The sequence below is a fragment of the Stomoxys calcitrans genome, chromosome 3, assembly GCF_963082655.1.
Source record: "Stomoxys calcitrans chromosome 3, idStoCalc2.1, whole genome shotgun sequence".
Taxonomy (NCBI): Eukaryota; Metazoa; Arthropoda; class Insecta; order Diptera; family Muscidae; genus Stomoxys; species Stomoxys calcitrans.
In genome coordinates, this window is record NC_081554.1 from 173,219,247 (window position 1) to 173,234,412 (window position 15,166).

The 15,166-nt window shown below is 41.2% G+C and overlaps 1 protein-coding gene across 1 annotated transcript in view; it reads left to right on the forward strand.

Annotated features, from left to right (window-relative positions):
• Positions 1-15,166, forward strand: part of LOC106083033 (serine/arginine repetitive matrix protein 2-like) — a 34,383-nt gene that overhangs the window by 14,078 nt on the left and 5,139 nt on the right. The window contains exon 4 of the mRNA XM_059365696.1: positions 6,538-6,563. Coding sequence (XP_059221679.1) covers positions 6,538-6,563 — 26 coding nt within the window. The remainder of the gene's footprint in view (positions 1-6,537; positions 6,564-15,166) is intronic.

The window sequence follows — 15,166 nt, forward strand, 5'->3', positions numbered from 1 at the left end:
GGGAAAAAACTTCAGCCAAATCAGACAAAAATTGCAGCTTCCAAGGGCTCAAGAAGTCAAATCGATAGATCGGTTTATATGGGAGCTATATCTAAATCTGAACCGATATAGCCCATTTGCAATCCCCAACGACAACTACAACTATATTAAGTATCCGTGGAAAATTTCAAGCGGCTAGCGACCGCTGCCATGATTACGGCAGACAAACGGACATCGCTGGATCGACACAGGATGTCGAGACGATCAAGAATATATATAATTTATGGGGTCCTAGATCAATATTTCAAGGTTTCATAATCGGAATGACCAGATTAATATACCCATTCTATGGTGGTGGGAAAAATTAATGCAATTTATTTGAAAATTTTACATAGCACTGACAAGCCTTCAGACAATCTCTTCATAAGCAGAGATCTTCTCGGAGGCCACTGTAGCGCAGAGGTTACTATGCCATATGAAAACTTCTTAACCAAAGTGGTGTCACACTGTGGCACGCTATTCGGACTCGGCTATAAAGAGGAGGTCCCTTATCATTGAGCTTAAACTTAAAGATGTCAAATCGGGAGGTCGGTTCGTATGGGAGCCATATCAGGTTCTTGACCAATTTTGGCCGTTCTTGGCACAATTGTTGGAAGTCATAACAGAACACTATGCGCAGCCAAATCGGACAAAAGTTGCGACTTCCAAGAGCTGAAGAAGTCAAATCGGGAGGTAGGAAGCTATATCCAAATCTGAAACGATATGGCCCATTTGCAATCCCTAATGACCTACATCGATAGGGAGTATCTGTGCAAAATTTCAAGCGGCTACCTTTATGCATTCGAAAGCTATGGTGAATTCGTCAGGCGAAGGTACGGACGGACAAGACTAGATCGACTCAGAATGTCGAGATGATCAAGAATATATGTATTGGGTTGCCCAAAAAGTAATTGCGGATTTTTCATATAGTCGACGTTGACAAATTTTTTCAACGGCTTGTGACTCTGTAATTGCATTCTTTCTTCTGTCAGTTATCAGCTGTTACTTTCAGCTTGCTTTAGAAAAAAAGTGCGTGAAATTTACATTTGTTTGTTTGACGTCAATTTTAATATGGGTACCACATGTATTGAAAAAAATTCATTTAACAAACCGAATCAACGCTTGTGATATGCACCTTAAACGCAATGAATTCGATCCGTTTTTAAAACGAATCATAACTGGAGATAAAAATGGATTGTTTACAACAACGTTAGTCGAAAACGATCATGGTCCAAGCATGGTGAACCAGCTCAAACCACTTCAAAGGCTCATATCCACCAAAAGAAGGTTATGCTGTCTGTTTGGTGGGATTGGAAGGGTGTGGTATATTTTGAGTTGCATCCAAGGAACCAAACGATTAATTCGGATGTTTACTGTCAACAATTGGACAAATTGAATACAGCAATCAAGGAGAAGCGACCAGAATTGGTCAATCGTAAAGGTGTCATATACCACCAGGACAACGCTAGACCGCACACATCTTTGGTCACTCGCCAAAAACTGAGTGAGCTTGGCTGGGAACTTTTGATGCATCCACCATATAGCCCTGACCTTGCACCATCAGACTACCACTTATTTCGATCTTTGCAGAACTCCTTAAATGGTAAAACTTTCGGCAATGATGAGGCTATTAAATCGCACTTGGTTCAGTTTTTTGCAGATAAAGGCCAGAAGTTCTATAAGTGTGGAATACTAAATTTGCCAGGAAGATGGCAAAAGGTTATCGAACAAAATGGCAATTATATATTTGATTAAAGTTCATTCTAAGTTTTATTAAAAATGCAATTACTTTATTTTAAAAAATCCGCAATTACTTTTTGGGCAACTCAATACTTTATAGATTAGATTAATATACCCCATCCTATGGTGATGGTTATAAAAAAATTATGATTCATGTTTGTTTCTTTTTTGATTGATGGGGAGTTGTTTTTGTTGCTGATTTTTATGCCCTCCACCATAGGATGGGGGTATCCTAATTTCGTCATTCTGTTTGTAACACCTCGAAATATGCGTCTAAGACCCCATAAAGTATTGGTTGCCCAAAAAGTAATTGCGGATTTTTCATATAGTTGGCGTTGACAAATTTTTTCACAGCTTGTGACTCTGTAATTGCATTCTTTCTTCTGTATTTACTTTCTTTTAAAAAATCCGCAATTACTTTTTGGGCAACCCAATATATATATTTTTAATCGTCATGACATTTTAAGTCGATCTAGCCATGTCCGTCCGTCTGTCGAAAGCACTCTAACTTTCGAAGGAGTTAAGCTAGCCGCTTGAAATTTTGCGCAAATACTTCTTATTAGTGTAGGTCGGTTGGGGTTGTAAATGGGCCATATCGGTCCATGTTTTGATATAGCTGCCATATAAACTGGACTAGGGTCTTAACTTCTAGAGCTTCTAGAGGGCGTAATTCTTATCCGATTTGGCTGAAATTTTGCATGACGTGTTCTGGTATGACTTCCAACATTTGTGTCAAGTATAGTCTATATCAGTTTATAATCTGATATAGCCGCCATATAAACCGATCTGCCGAATAAGCTTCTTGAGCCTCTAAAGGGCACAATTCTTATCCGATTTGGACGAAATTTTGCATTAAGTGATTTATTTTGACTTTCAACAACTGTGTAGAGTATGGTCTAAATCAGGCTATATCCTGATAAAGCCGCCATATAAACCGATCTTCCAATTAGATTTCTTAGGCTTCTAGAGGGTAAAACTCCTATTCAATGTGGTTGAAGTTTTGCATATGTCGTTTTAGTATGACTTCCAACAACTGTTCTAAGGGCGCAATTATTACTCGATTTGTATGAAATTTTCCGAAAAAGTCATTTAAAAAACTTCCCAAATGCGATCCATGGCCGAACATAGCACTCTTTTGCTTGTTTTGGTTAATTAGCATGAGAACAAAAAATATTGCTCACCTTTACACTTCGGACTTCATTCAACAATGTTATATTGATGGAGCTCTCCGTTATGGTTTTTGAAAGTCGACTAAAGGCACATTTATTAAGTCTCAGCCACCCTTTGTCCAAATTATCGCACTTCCAGTTGGTCAAGGATATTGTACGGCTAGAACTCTGAAATATTTTTTGCAGAAATTTAAAAAAAAACACATATGGTTACTAAGAAAGCAACATTTCTTTTACCTTTTCTACACAATTGAAAAATATAGTTAATAGAAAAAATTTGCAAAAAATTTGCAAAAACAACATATTGGAAACTTTTTTCCCCCGGACAATCTATAGCCTTTTGATGCGCTTATTTTAAATGGAATATTGTTTTACTTTATTCTGCTTAAAATTGTTTTACAATGAGTTGTTTAACATGTGGTGAATTTCAATTTAAAACCAAAATCATTAAAATAAGTTTATGCCTGAATTCCAATATGTTTTAAAACATATCGAATGCAGACAGCCGTATTAAGTCCCCCCAAAAAGAACAAACCTTTTTTACCCACCTCCATAGGATGAGCGGTATACTAGTCTAGCCATTACGTTTGTAACACCTCGAAAGATTGATATGGTGACCCCGGTTTATAGGGCAGCTATATCTGGTTATTGAACGATTTGACCATGGATGTTGGATGTTATACCAAAACACCGCGTGCGACATTTCTATCAAATCGGGTAGTAATTACGCTTTCTAGAGGCTCAAGAAATCAAATCGGGAGATCGGTTTACATGGCAGCTAGACCAGGTTGTAGACCGATTTGAACCATACTTGGTATAGATGTCGTAACAGAACATTGCGTGCGAAATTTCTTCCAAATACGATAAGAATTGAGCCCTCTAGAACCTAAAGAGGTCAAATCGGGAGATCGGTTTATGAAGCATCTATATCAGGTTATGAGCCGAGATTTGAACCATACTTGCAATAGTTGTTGGAAGTCATAACATAACACTTCATCCGACCTACATCAATATGAAGAAGATGTGCGAAATTTCAAGCGCCTAGTTTAACGCGTTCTACCACTTTCGTGATTTCGAGAGACTGTAGTAAATAAATAAAGACTTTTTTACTTAGGCTTGCAGCAGTCAGATATGTGCCTGATGACATTGCTTTATTGCATTACCTCTTTGGAGGAATGCCATTGAACATATACTAAATAATCGGCTCTGCCGGCGTCTTTCAATGGCTCCCCAAAATCAATATTTTCAATACACTTACGACTAATATATTTCTTACATCTATTTCTTTGTACAAAATATGCATCTAGTGCTTTTATGAAGTCCATTTCTTTATGAGATCAATGCCTTTTGCATTATCCCGAAAAGTGCATAAAAATTGTAGAAATATCAGCGCAAAAAGTTTAGGGGCCGTGACAGTGAAAAGAGTTTACTGGCAACCATGATGAAGCATTTTCATGTTGCTGTTTATGATTAACCAGCCTTTGGGCATTCACTTTTGTTGGGTGTTACTTAGTGTAATTTGCAATCTCTATGTTTGAACCATTCTTATTGGTTGTGACATTGATTCCATGATATGAGTACGCTACAAGTAACATTGATTTTATGGTATAAATAAATGAGTACGCTACAAGACGGAGGGACGGACGGACGCACATGGCAAGATCGACCCAAATTGTTGAGACGATCAAGAATATATATATACACTTTATGGAAACGGATTAGTATACAACACATCCTACGGTGGGGGGTAAAATAATGAATGTCAGGAACTCAGTGCTACTAACAAAATTCTTAATAATTTTCCATACCACGTCGGTTCACGTCTGGTATTGTGTTTCGGTATTCGGTTCACGTCTGGTATTGTGTTCCAGCCTAAGTACCGGTGCCTTTTAGCCGCGAAAGCCGAGCAATGACATAGGAAATGCTTCAACGTCTCACCATCCTCCCCGCACCCATTTTGCATTCGGCATTATGATAACGAAAGCTACACTGACCTCCTTCTTACTTCTTTTCAGCAATAGCCTCGCCATCTCACGACCCGGATCTCCCCATGAAATTTCGTTGTCCTATCGTCCGTTTCGCTGTTCCAAAGTGATTCATGAGCGTTCGTCGCCTACGCCCTTTACTCGAACTGCGTCGACCCGAAAGGCTTCGGATTAACCAATCACATCCAAACAATGTGGATCGTCCATTCTCACAGAAGATTTTAATCTTTTTCTTGAGGTGCACGACAGTCCGTGACCTTACCGTCTTGGTTATAATTGCCCTGATTTTCAGTTTACTGCCCGTAAACACCACACCACTTGCGCATTCAGAGATCCCCCGGGGCTCCACCTTCAGGATTGTATTATGGTCAGTTAGTCGGAAACAAATCACAGTCACTGGGTTTTCAATTTAGACCCCCAGGCCCTCTCTATCCTCTAATTCATCTTCGACATGGACTTCCATATGGCAATACAATTCAATACTGTGTGGCTGGCCCTTGCCCTCGACCTTAAGTGTCATCTAAGGTATCCGATCAGAATACTCTTCCATTCCTATCAGGTTTCCTATCGTCGCGACGATTATCCCGCGATGGTGTGACCCGCTCCTGCAAATTGTAAATTTGCTTATGTACATTTCATTATGGAACTGGGGCAAACTTCTCACAAATCAATGAGTGCGGTTCGATTCAATTTTAAGCTCAAATTTATAGCTGAGTTCAAACGGCGTGCCGCAGAGCGACACCTCTTTTGAGAGAAGTTTTTACATGGCAAAGTACCTCAAAAATGTAGCAAGCATTAGGAGGGGATAATGTAAATGTAAATTTTGCGATGAACATTCCACTAAGGAACAGGGGCAAACTTCTCACATATCAATGAGTGCAGTCCGGTTCAAGTTTAAGCTCAATGATAAGGGGCCTCCTTTTTATAGCCGATTCCGAACGGCATGCCGCAGTGCGACACCACTTTTGGGAGAAGTTTCTACATGCCTAAGTACCTCAAAAATGTCGCAAGCATTAGGAGGGGATAGGCACCGCTGAAAATTTTTCAGATGTTCCTGCCAAAATTCGAACCCAGGCGTTCAGCATCTTAGTCGGACATGCTTACCTCTGCGCAACGGTGGGCTCCCATCCTCCTTTTTGAGAGCATAAGGTAGGAAAATGCATTATGCATCTTACGTTGACCGTTGCATCTCGCCGTATGCCGCGCTTGGTCTCTACCAGCTAAAAACCCTCCTTATCCATTGGAACATGTAAACCACCTCGGGCCCGCTCAAGCATTACTTTGAAGTGAATCCCCTTGTGGCGCTTGCGCCATACGTCTCAGTGATCCTGCACCAGGTGGTCCCTTCATATAACAGTTGCTGCAGCATAGATGTCGCGTCAAGGTCTCGCATCTTTTTTCTTCGACAGCTCTCCTCTCCACAGCACATCTTTGTTAAGTTTTTCGCTATTTATTCACCAATCTGCTCTTCTAGCCGCGCCCGTCAATTCATCAGCGGTGGCAGTGGAAGATCGTGTGCTCTGCATCATCCACCATCTCTTCTTCTTCTTGGATGCTTTTCATCATTTTCCCATTCTGTGTAGTAAATTTTCAATAAAATTTACTAATTTTATTGCTATTTTAAGAGATCTGCACTGGCTTCGCTAATGGCGTAGGTACTTGCGAAAGTATCCGTGTCCAGATATTGCCTGCGTCACATGAAGTTTACGTCCCCTTTCCTTTAACCGATCCATTGTCGTATATCGGGGATGAGCTTAAAAGTCCATCTGCCTTGAGTGTCATTTTTCCGCCTTGACTGCCAAATGCTCAGCGTGTCTTGTCGAATATCTTCCACTACCGACTCCTGTTGGGGGTGCAGTTTGCCTCAGGTTCAGTCTGTACCCGCTCTGGGCCAGTAGGCTTAATGGCACCATGAAATCTGGCAATGATGAGATCTGCGGGTTCAGACACTGTTCGTTAAGATTACTCTTAGAGCGGCTATCCTATGTCACTTTTCGTTAAAATTACATAATTCTTAGAGCGGCTGTCCTATGTCACTGTTACGAAAAGATTACGTAACTCTTAGAGCGGCTATGCCCTATGGTCTGTAGCGATTTGTCCCAAATCTTACTTCCATATAAAAAAATACTCTTGCAGGCCTTTAACATTAGCTTGCGCATACCTGGTAGAGTTTATCCGATATTCGACATTAATCGCCCTAATTGGGCCGCTATCTTAGCCGCTTTTGTTGCCGCGTACTGCTTCTGTGCTATAAACGGCAATTTGGTCCAAAGTCGTTCTCCTAGGTATTTCACGCACCTTCTAATGGGTAAGAAGACATCCTCGAACCGCTTATCTATCTCTCTGGAGATGTGTTTTTTCTCGTGAGCAGGACTAAACCCGACTTTGCCATTGCCAGCTGTAGCCTGTGGGACTCTAACCAATGTTTAGTTTTTATCATAACCTGCTGTAGCCTTCGTTGCGCCTCGCCCATATTTCTTGCTGTGATGACAGCAGCAATCTCGTCTGCGTATCCGACCAGAATTGTGTTTACTGGCATCTCCATCCTCAGTATTCTATCGTAGCTTATGTTCCAGAGGTGGCGCCCAATTATGGAACCTTGTGTAGCGCCCGACGTTACTTCACACCTCTTCATACCCTCCGTGGATGTGTAGGAGAGCACTTGGTTTCTCAGATAACTTTTCATGATCCTCATCTGATACTTCGGCAATTTAAAGTCCATCTTCATGACTTGCAATACCTAAGGCTGTTAAAGGCGTTCTTAATGTCCAGCGTTGCCAATAGGATGATGGGTCTGCTACGAGGGTTCAGCCGTTGGCCTGCTTCCACTACCTCAACTTCATTCTTTAGCGCCCTATTGTCGACTTCCCTGGACGTAAGCCATCTTAGCATCTCAAGAGTACTCCTCGCACCCAATTATGGAACTTTGTGTAGCACCCGGCGTTACTTCACACCACCTCATGCCATCGGTGGTTGTATAGTAGAGCACCCTTCTCATGATCCTCATCATATACTCCTGTACTTTAAGTCCATCTTCATGGCCCGTAATACGTCCATCCACCAAAGGCTGTTAAAGGCATTCTTAACATCCAGCGTTTCCAATAGGACGATGGATCTGCTATGAAGGTACAACCGTTGGTCTGCTTCCACAACCTCAACTACGTTCTTTAGGACGCCTTTTATTGACTAGGCTGTATCAAACGCTCCAGCAGCTTACCCTCTGTGTCCAGCACACACAGTGGCCTGTAAGACGACGGCGATTCTGGATTACCTTTCCTCCTGCTGATAAAAAAAAAACCAACCTTAGTTGTCTCCATGCATCTGGGAATATTCCTTCTGACTGACATCTGTTATAGATGTTAAAAAACCATTTCTGGTCATTTCTAGGCGATTATCTTTATGACTTCTACAGGGTCTCCGGCCGTTGAAACTTTGCACATAGTTTTCTGTTCCAACTGTTCCATGGTAATTATTGTCCAAATCGGTCTATATCTGGCATAGCTCCCATATAGACCGATCTCCCGATTAGCCTTCTAAGTCTCCTAGCAGCTTCAATTTTTGCCCGGTTTGGCAGAAATTCTGCAATTAAGGTTCAATAATGCCCTAGAACTAATTTCATTTTGCGTAAATTTTGGCATAGTCCATGGTGATGGGTATTCAAAATTCGGCACGAAATATTCGTCTGAGACCCCATAAAGTATATATATTCTGGATCGTTGCAACATTTTATGTCGATCTAGCCATGTCCGTCCGTCCGTCCGTCTGTCTGTCGAAAGCACGCTAACTTCCGAAGGAGTAAAGCTAGCCGCTTGAAATTTTGCACAAATACTTCTTATTAGTGTAGGTCGCTTGGTATTGTAAATGGGCCATATCGGCCCATAACCTGATATAGCTGTCATATAAACCGATCTTGGGTCTTGACTTCTTGAGCCTCTAGAGTGCGCAATTCTTATCCGATTGGAATGAAATTTTGCACGACATTTTTTGTTATGATATCCAACAATTGTGCCAAATATGGTTCAAATCGGTCTATAACCTCATATAGCTGCCATATAAAACGATCTTGGGTCTTGACTTCTTGAGCCTCTAGAGTGCGCAATTCTTATCCGATTGGAATGAAATTTTGCACGACGTGTTTTGTTATGATATCCAACAACTGTGCCTAGTATGGTTCAAATCGGTTCATAACCTGATATAGCTGCTATATAAACCGATCTTGGGTCTTGACTTCTTGAGCCTCTAGAGTGCGCAATTCTTATCCGATTGGAATGAAATTTCGCACGACGTGTTTTGTTATGATATTCAACAACTGTGCCAAGTATGGTTTAAATCGGCCCATAACCTGATATAGCTGGCATATAAACCGATCTTGGGTCTTGACTTCTTGAGCCGCTAGAGGTCGCAATTCTTATCCGATTGGAATGAAATTTTGTACGACGTGTTTTGTTATGATATCCAACAACTGTGCCAAGTATGATTCAAATCGTTTCATAACCCTATATAGCTGCCATATAAACCGATCTGGGATCTTGACTTCTTGACCTCTAGAGGTCGCAATTATTATCCGATTTGCCTGAAATTTTGTACGACGGTTTCTCTCATGACCATAAACATACGTGTTTATTATGGTCTGAATCGGTCTATAGCCCGATACAGCTCCCATATAAATCGATCTCTCTATTTTATTTCTTGAGACCCCAAAGGGCGCAATTCTTATTCGAATTGGCTGACATTTTACACAGGTCTCCAACATATAATTTAATTGTGGTCCAAACCGGACCATATCTTGATATCGCTCTAATAGCAGAGAAAATCTTTTCTTATATCCTTTTTTGCCTAAGAAGAGATGCCGGGAAAAGAACTCGACAAATGCGATCCATGGTGGAGGGTATATAAGATTCGGCCCGGCCGAACTTAGCACGCTTTTACTTGTTAGTTGTTATCTATTGTCTATCTGTTTCTATTTTGGCAATTTTACAAATTGAAATATAGAGAAGCCAGTTTTAAAGCAAATGTGGAAAGTTACATAATATTAATATAATTTTGTGTTTGGTAAATAATAATGATTGGCTTATTATAATCGGAAAATAATTGCTTTAGGTCATAAGTTTCAGGGTGGCTAATAATCATTTTCAAATAAAAATTATTGCAATAATATTCATTTTTGTGCCCATTATCATACGATGGGGGTATACTAATCCTTATTGCATTTCAAACGGGTCATTGATCGGGGTTGGGCTCTGTGGTATCCTCGTCGTCGCCTCTGGATGCCAACAGATGGAAACAAGAATCTATCCATATTCCCATCATCCTGCATGTCTGTCAGTAACCAGATTTCCTTGTTTATGTCATTCTTTTGAAGAATTTCCGGATTTAATTATAACTCTTGAACATCTCGATTCGCTAATACTCAAGACTTTTTCCGATTTCTCTCATTTTCCTGCGGAATACACTTTTGTCCTCCCCCCATTTCTCTTCATACCTCTCCTTCGACTGCCGCTTTGCTACTAAGTGCAGAGTTACTCTGTTTGCCGCATTATTGGCTTCAGTATATTTTCGACACCCTTGGTTGTATCATGGGTTTCTTGGGCAGAGCGTGTGGTACTCAAGTACGTGGCATTTTCTAAGTAGTGGACATTGCGTCTCTACATTTTCGGGGGAAAGAGATCTTTCTTCATGTCGTTTCCGTCTGTTGCGTTTGCAGCTTTCAGTTGCGCGTAGAGCTTTATTTTTTAAAGTCGCATTGCAAAAATGCCACTCTGCACACAAATCCCACAAAAGCAACGCGAAAAAGTTAATAAATTTTCAACTTTGACTTTTGAAAGCGGGCTTTATTCTGTGTTGCCACACGTAAGTAGTATTTTTAGTCGTCAAAGTAAGAAATGGTTTAACTTTTGTGAGTTGATTGTTTGAAAACTGTTTGGAGAGTTGCGACGCACCTCAACACGATCGTTCTGTTCAGGCCTTTAAGGTGAAAGTTAAACAAGTGAAGTGAAAAGTTAAACAATTTTTAACTTTGACGTCTAAAAACGCTACTTCACGTATGGCAACACAGAATGACGCTCTAGTTCAACCATCAAAGTAGGAAATTCTTTAACTTTTGCGCGTCGCTTTTGCAGGATTTTTTGCAGAGTTGCATTTTGGCATAGGGCTTTGAGAAGCACACTACTAGGATGGTGAAGATGATTTTAAATATCAGGCAGCTCTCGGTCTTGTAACTTAGCAACTGTATGTTGGTTGTATGGCAACGAAGATACCGAAGATACCGCGTTGTAAAATGCAACAACGCGGTATCTTGCAATGCAAGACGCTGCATCTGCCCAGAAGCCTATATGATTACCCGATTCGAAGGGGAGGCACCGCTTGGGAATGACGGGATACTCCCAGCCCAAAGATCTGATTTTCGGAAAACCGATGTTCGAACCACCATCTAGGAAGGTATATATATACATATATAAAATTATATAAAAAAATTATAAAAAAAAATTATATAAAATCTTGAGTAGCGTAAAAATCTAAGACGATTTAGTGATGCCCTTCCGTCTGTCTGTTGAAATCACGTTACAGTCTTTAAAAATAGAGATATTGAGCTGAAACTTTGCACAGAAACTTTTTTTGTCCATAAGCAGGTTAAGTTCGAAGATGGGCTACATCGGACTATATCATGATATAGCCCCCATATAGACCGATCCACCGATTTAGGGTTTTATACCCATAAAAGCCACATTTATTATCAGATTTTGCTGAAATTTGGAACAGTAAGTGAGGCCCTTAGACATCTTTCTTCAATTTGGCCCAGATCGGTCCAGATTTGGATATGGCTGTCATACAGACCGATCCGCCGTTTTTGGGTTTTAGGCCCATAATAGCCACATTTATTATCCGAGTTCGCTGAAATTAAGGACAGTGAGTTGTGTTATGCCCTTCGACATCTTTCTTCAATTTGGCCCAGATCGGTCCAGATTTGGATATAGCTGCCATATAGACCGATCTCTCGATTTAAGGCTTTGGGCCAAAAAAAAGGCCCATTTATTGTCCGAGTTCGCTGAAATTAAGGACAGTGAGTTGTGTTATGCCCTTCGACATCTTTCTTCAATTTGGCCCAGATCGGTCCAGATTTGGATATAGCTGCCATATAGACCGATCTCTCTATTAAAGTTTTTGAGCCTATAAAAGACGCACTTATTGTCCGCTTTCGCCGATATTTGGGACAGTGAGTTAAATTAAACCCCTCGAGATATTTCTGCAATTTGGCACAGATCGGTCAAGATTTGGATATAGCTGCCATATAGACCGATCTCTCTATTAAAGGTTTTGAGCCTATAAAAGGCGCATTTATTGTCCGCTTTCGGCGAAATTTGGGACAGTGAATTAAGTTAAGCCCCTCGAGATATTTCTGAAATTTGGTCTAGATCGATCAAGATTTGCTTATGGCTGCCATATAGACCGATCTCTCGATTTAAGCTTTTGGGCCATAAAAGGCGCATTTATTATCCGATGTCGCCGAAATTTGGGACAGTGAGTTGTGTTGGGCTCATCCGCATTCTTCTTCAATTTGGACCAGATAGGTTCAGATTTGAATATAGCTGGCATATAGATCTATCTCTCGATTTAAGGTTTTGGGGCCATAGGTGGAGGTTGAACTATACGTGCGGCCGACAATCATATGTCGAAAAGCCGTAGAGTTAAACAGGGAGTCCCAGAAGGTGGTGTCCCAATCCTGTTTAACCTCTATCTTTCCAACCCCTCTTGCTTGTCGACCACACTATTCTGTTCAATGACATCATTGAGTCGGATCTCCCGAACTCGACCAACAATCATATGGTGCAACGCAGTAGAGTAAAAGGGAGACCCACAAGGGGGTATCCCAATACTGTTTAACCTCTATCTTTCCAACGCCTCTGGCTTGGAAATAATATCATCCACAGATGACTTCCTGGCAAGAGGCAATACCATCAACGGATTTTCCCCCGAGACGACTGCATAAGCACTATACTTTATAAACACCTATGGCAATACGAAAATAATTCCGACACCATAGCCTTGAAAAGCTTATCAAAGAAAAATTTATATTTTTGCTCGAAGTTCATAAAAAATTTTCATTAAGTCGTGAGCGGTTGAATTTATTAAATTTTAAAAAGTGTATAGATTTATTTATTTTTTTTTTACGTAACTCTTAGAGCGGCTATGCCCTATGGTCTGTAGCGATTTGTCCCAAATCTTACTTCCATATAAAAAAATACTCTTGCAGGCCTTTAACATTAGCTTGCGCATACCTGGTAGAGTTTATCCGATATTCGACATTAATCGCCCTAATTGGGCCGCTATCTTAGCCGCTTTTGTTGCCGCGTACTGCTTCTGTGCTATAAACGGCAATTTGGTCCAAAGTCGTTCTCCTAGGTATTTCACGCACCTTCTAATGGGTAAGAAGACATCCTCGAACCGCTTATCTATCTCTCTGGAGATGTGTTTTTTCTCGTGAGCAGGACTAAACCCGACTTTGCCATTGCCAGCTGTAGCCTGTGGGACTCTAACCAATGTTTAGTTTTTATCATAACCTGCTGTAGCCTTCGTTGCGCCTCGCCCATATTTCTTGCTGTGATGACAGCAGCAATCTCGTCTGCGTATCCGACCAGAATTGTGTTTACTGGCATCTCCATCCTCAGTATTCTATCGTAGCTTATGTTCCAGAGGTGGCGCCCAATTATGGAACCTTGTGTAGCGCCCGACGTTACTTCACACCTCTTCATACCCTCCGTGGATGTGTAGGAGAGCACTTGGTTTCTCAGATAACTTTTCATGATCCTCATCTGATACTTCGGCAATTTAAAGTCCATCTTCATGACTTGCAATACCTAAGGCTGTTAAAGGCGTTCTTAATGTCCAGCGTTGCCAATAGGATGATGGGTCTGCTACGAGGGTTCAGCCGTTGGCCTGCTTCCACTACCTCAACTTCATTCTTTAGCGCCCTATTGTCGACTTCCCTGGACGTAAGCCATCTTAGCATCTCAAGAGTACTCCTCGCACCCAATTATGGAACTTTGTGTAGCACCCGGCGTTACTTCACACCACCTCATGCCATCGGTGGTTGTATAGTAGAGCACCCTTCTCATGATCCTCATCATATACTCCTGTACTTTAAGTCCATCTTCATGGCCCGTAATACGTCCATCCACCAAAGGCTGTTAAAGGCATTCTTAACATCCAGCGTTTCCAATAGGACGATGGATCTGCTATGAAGGTACAACCGTTGGTCTGCTTCCACAACCTCAACTACGTTCTTTAGGACGCCTTTTATTGACTAGGCTGTATCAAACGCTCCAGCAGCTTACCCTCTGTGTCCAGCACACACAGTGGCCTGTAAGACGACGGCGATTCTGGATTACCTTTCCTCCTGCTGATAAAAAAAAAACCAACCTTAGTTGTCTCCATGCATCTGGGAATATTCCTTCTGACTGACATCTGTTATAGATGTTAAAAAACCATTTCTGGTCATTTCTAGGCGATTATCTTTATGACTTCTACAGGGTCTCCGGCCGTTGAAACTTTGCACATAGTTTTCTGTTCCAACTGTTCCATGGTAATTATTGTCCAAATCGGTCTATATCTGGCATAGCTCCCATATAGACCGATCTCCCGATTAGCCTTCTAAGTCTCCTAGCAGCTTCAATTTTTGCCCGGTTTGGCAGAAATTCTGCAATTAAGGTTCAATAATGCCCTAGAACTAATTTCATTTTGCGTAAATTTTGGCATAGTCCATGGTGATGGGTATTCAAAATTCGGCACGAAATATTCGTCTGAGACCCCATAAAGTATATATATTCTGGATCGTTGCAACATTTTATGTCGATCTAGCCATGTCCGTCCGTCCGTCCGTCTGTCTGTCGAAAGCACGCTAACTTCCGAAGGAGTAAAGCTAGCCGCTTGAAATTTTGCACAAATACTTCTTATTAGTGTAGGTCGCTTGGTATTGTAAATGGGCCATATCGGCCCATAACCTGATATAGCTGTCATATAAACCGATCTTGGGTCTTGACTTCTTGAGCCTCTAGAGTGCGCAATTCTTATCCGATTGGAATGAAATTTTGCACGACATTTTTTGTTATGATATCCAACAATTGTGCCAAATATGGTTCAAATCGGTCTATAACCTCATATAGCTGCCATATAAAACGATCTTGGGTCTTGACTTCTTGAGCCTCTAGAGTGCGCAATTCTTATCCGATTGGAATGAAATTTTGCACGACGTGTTTT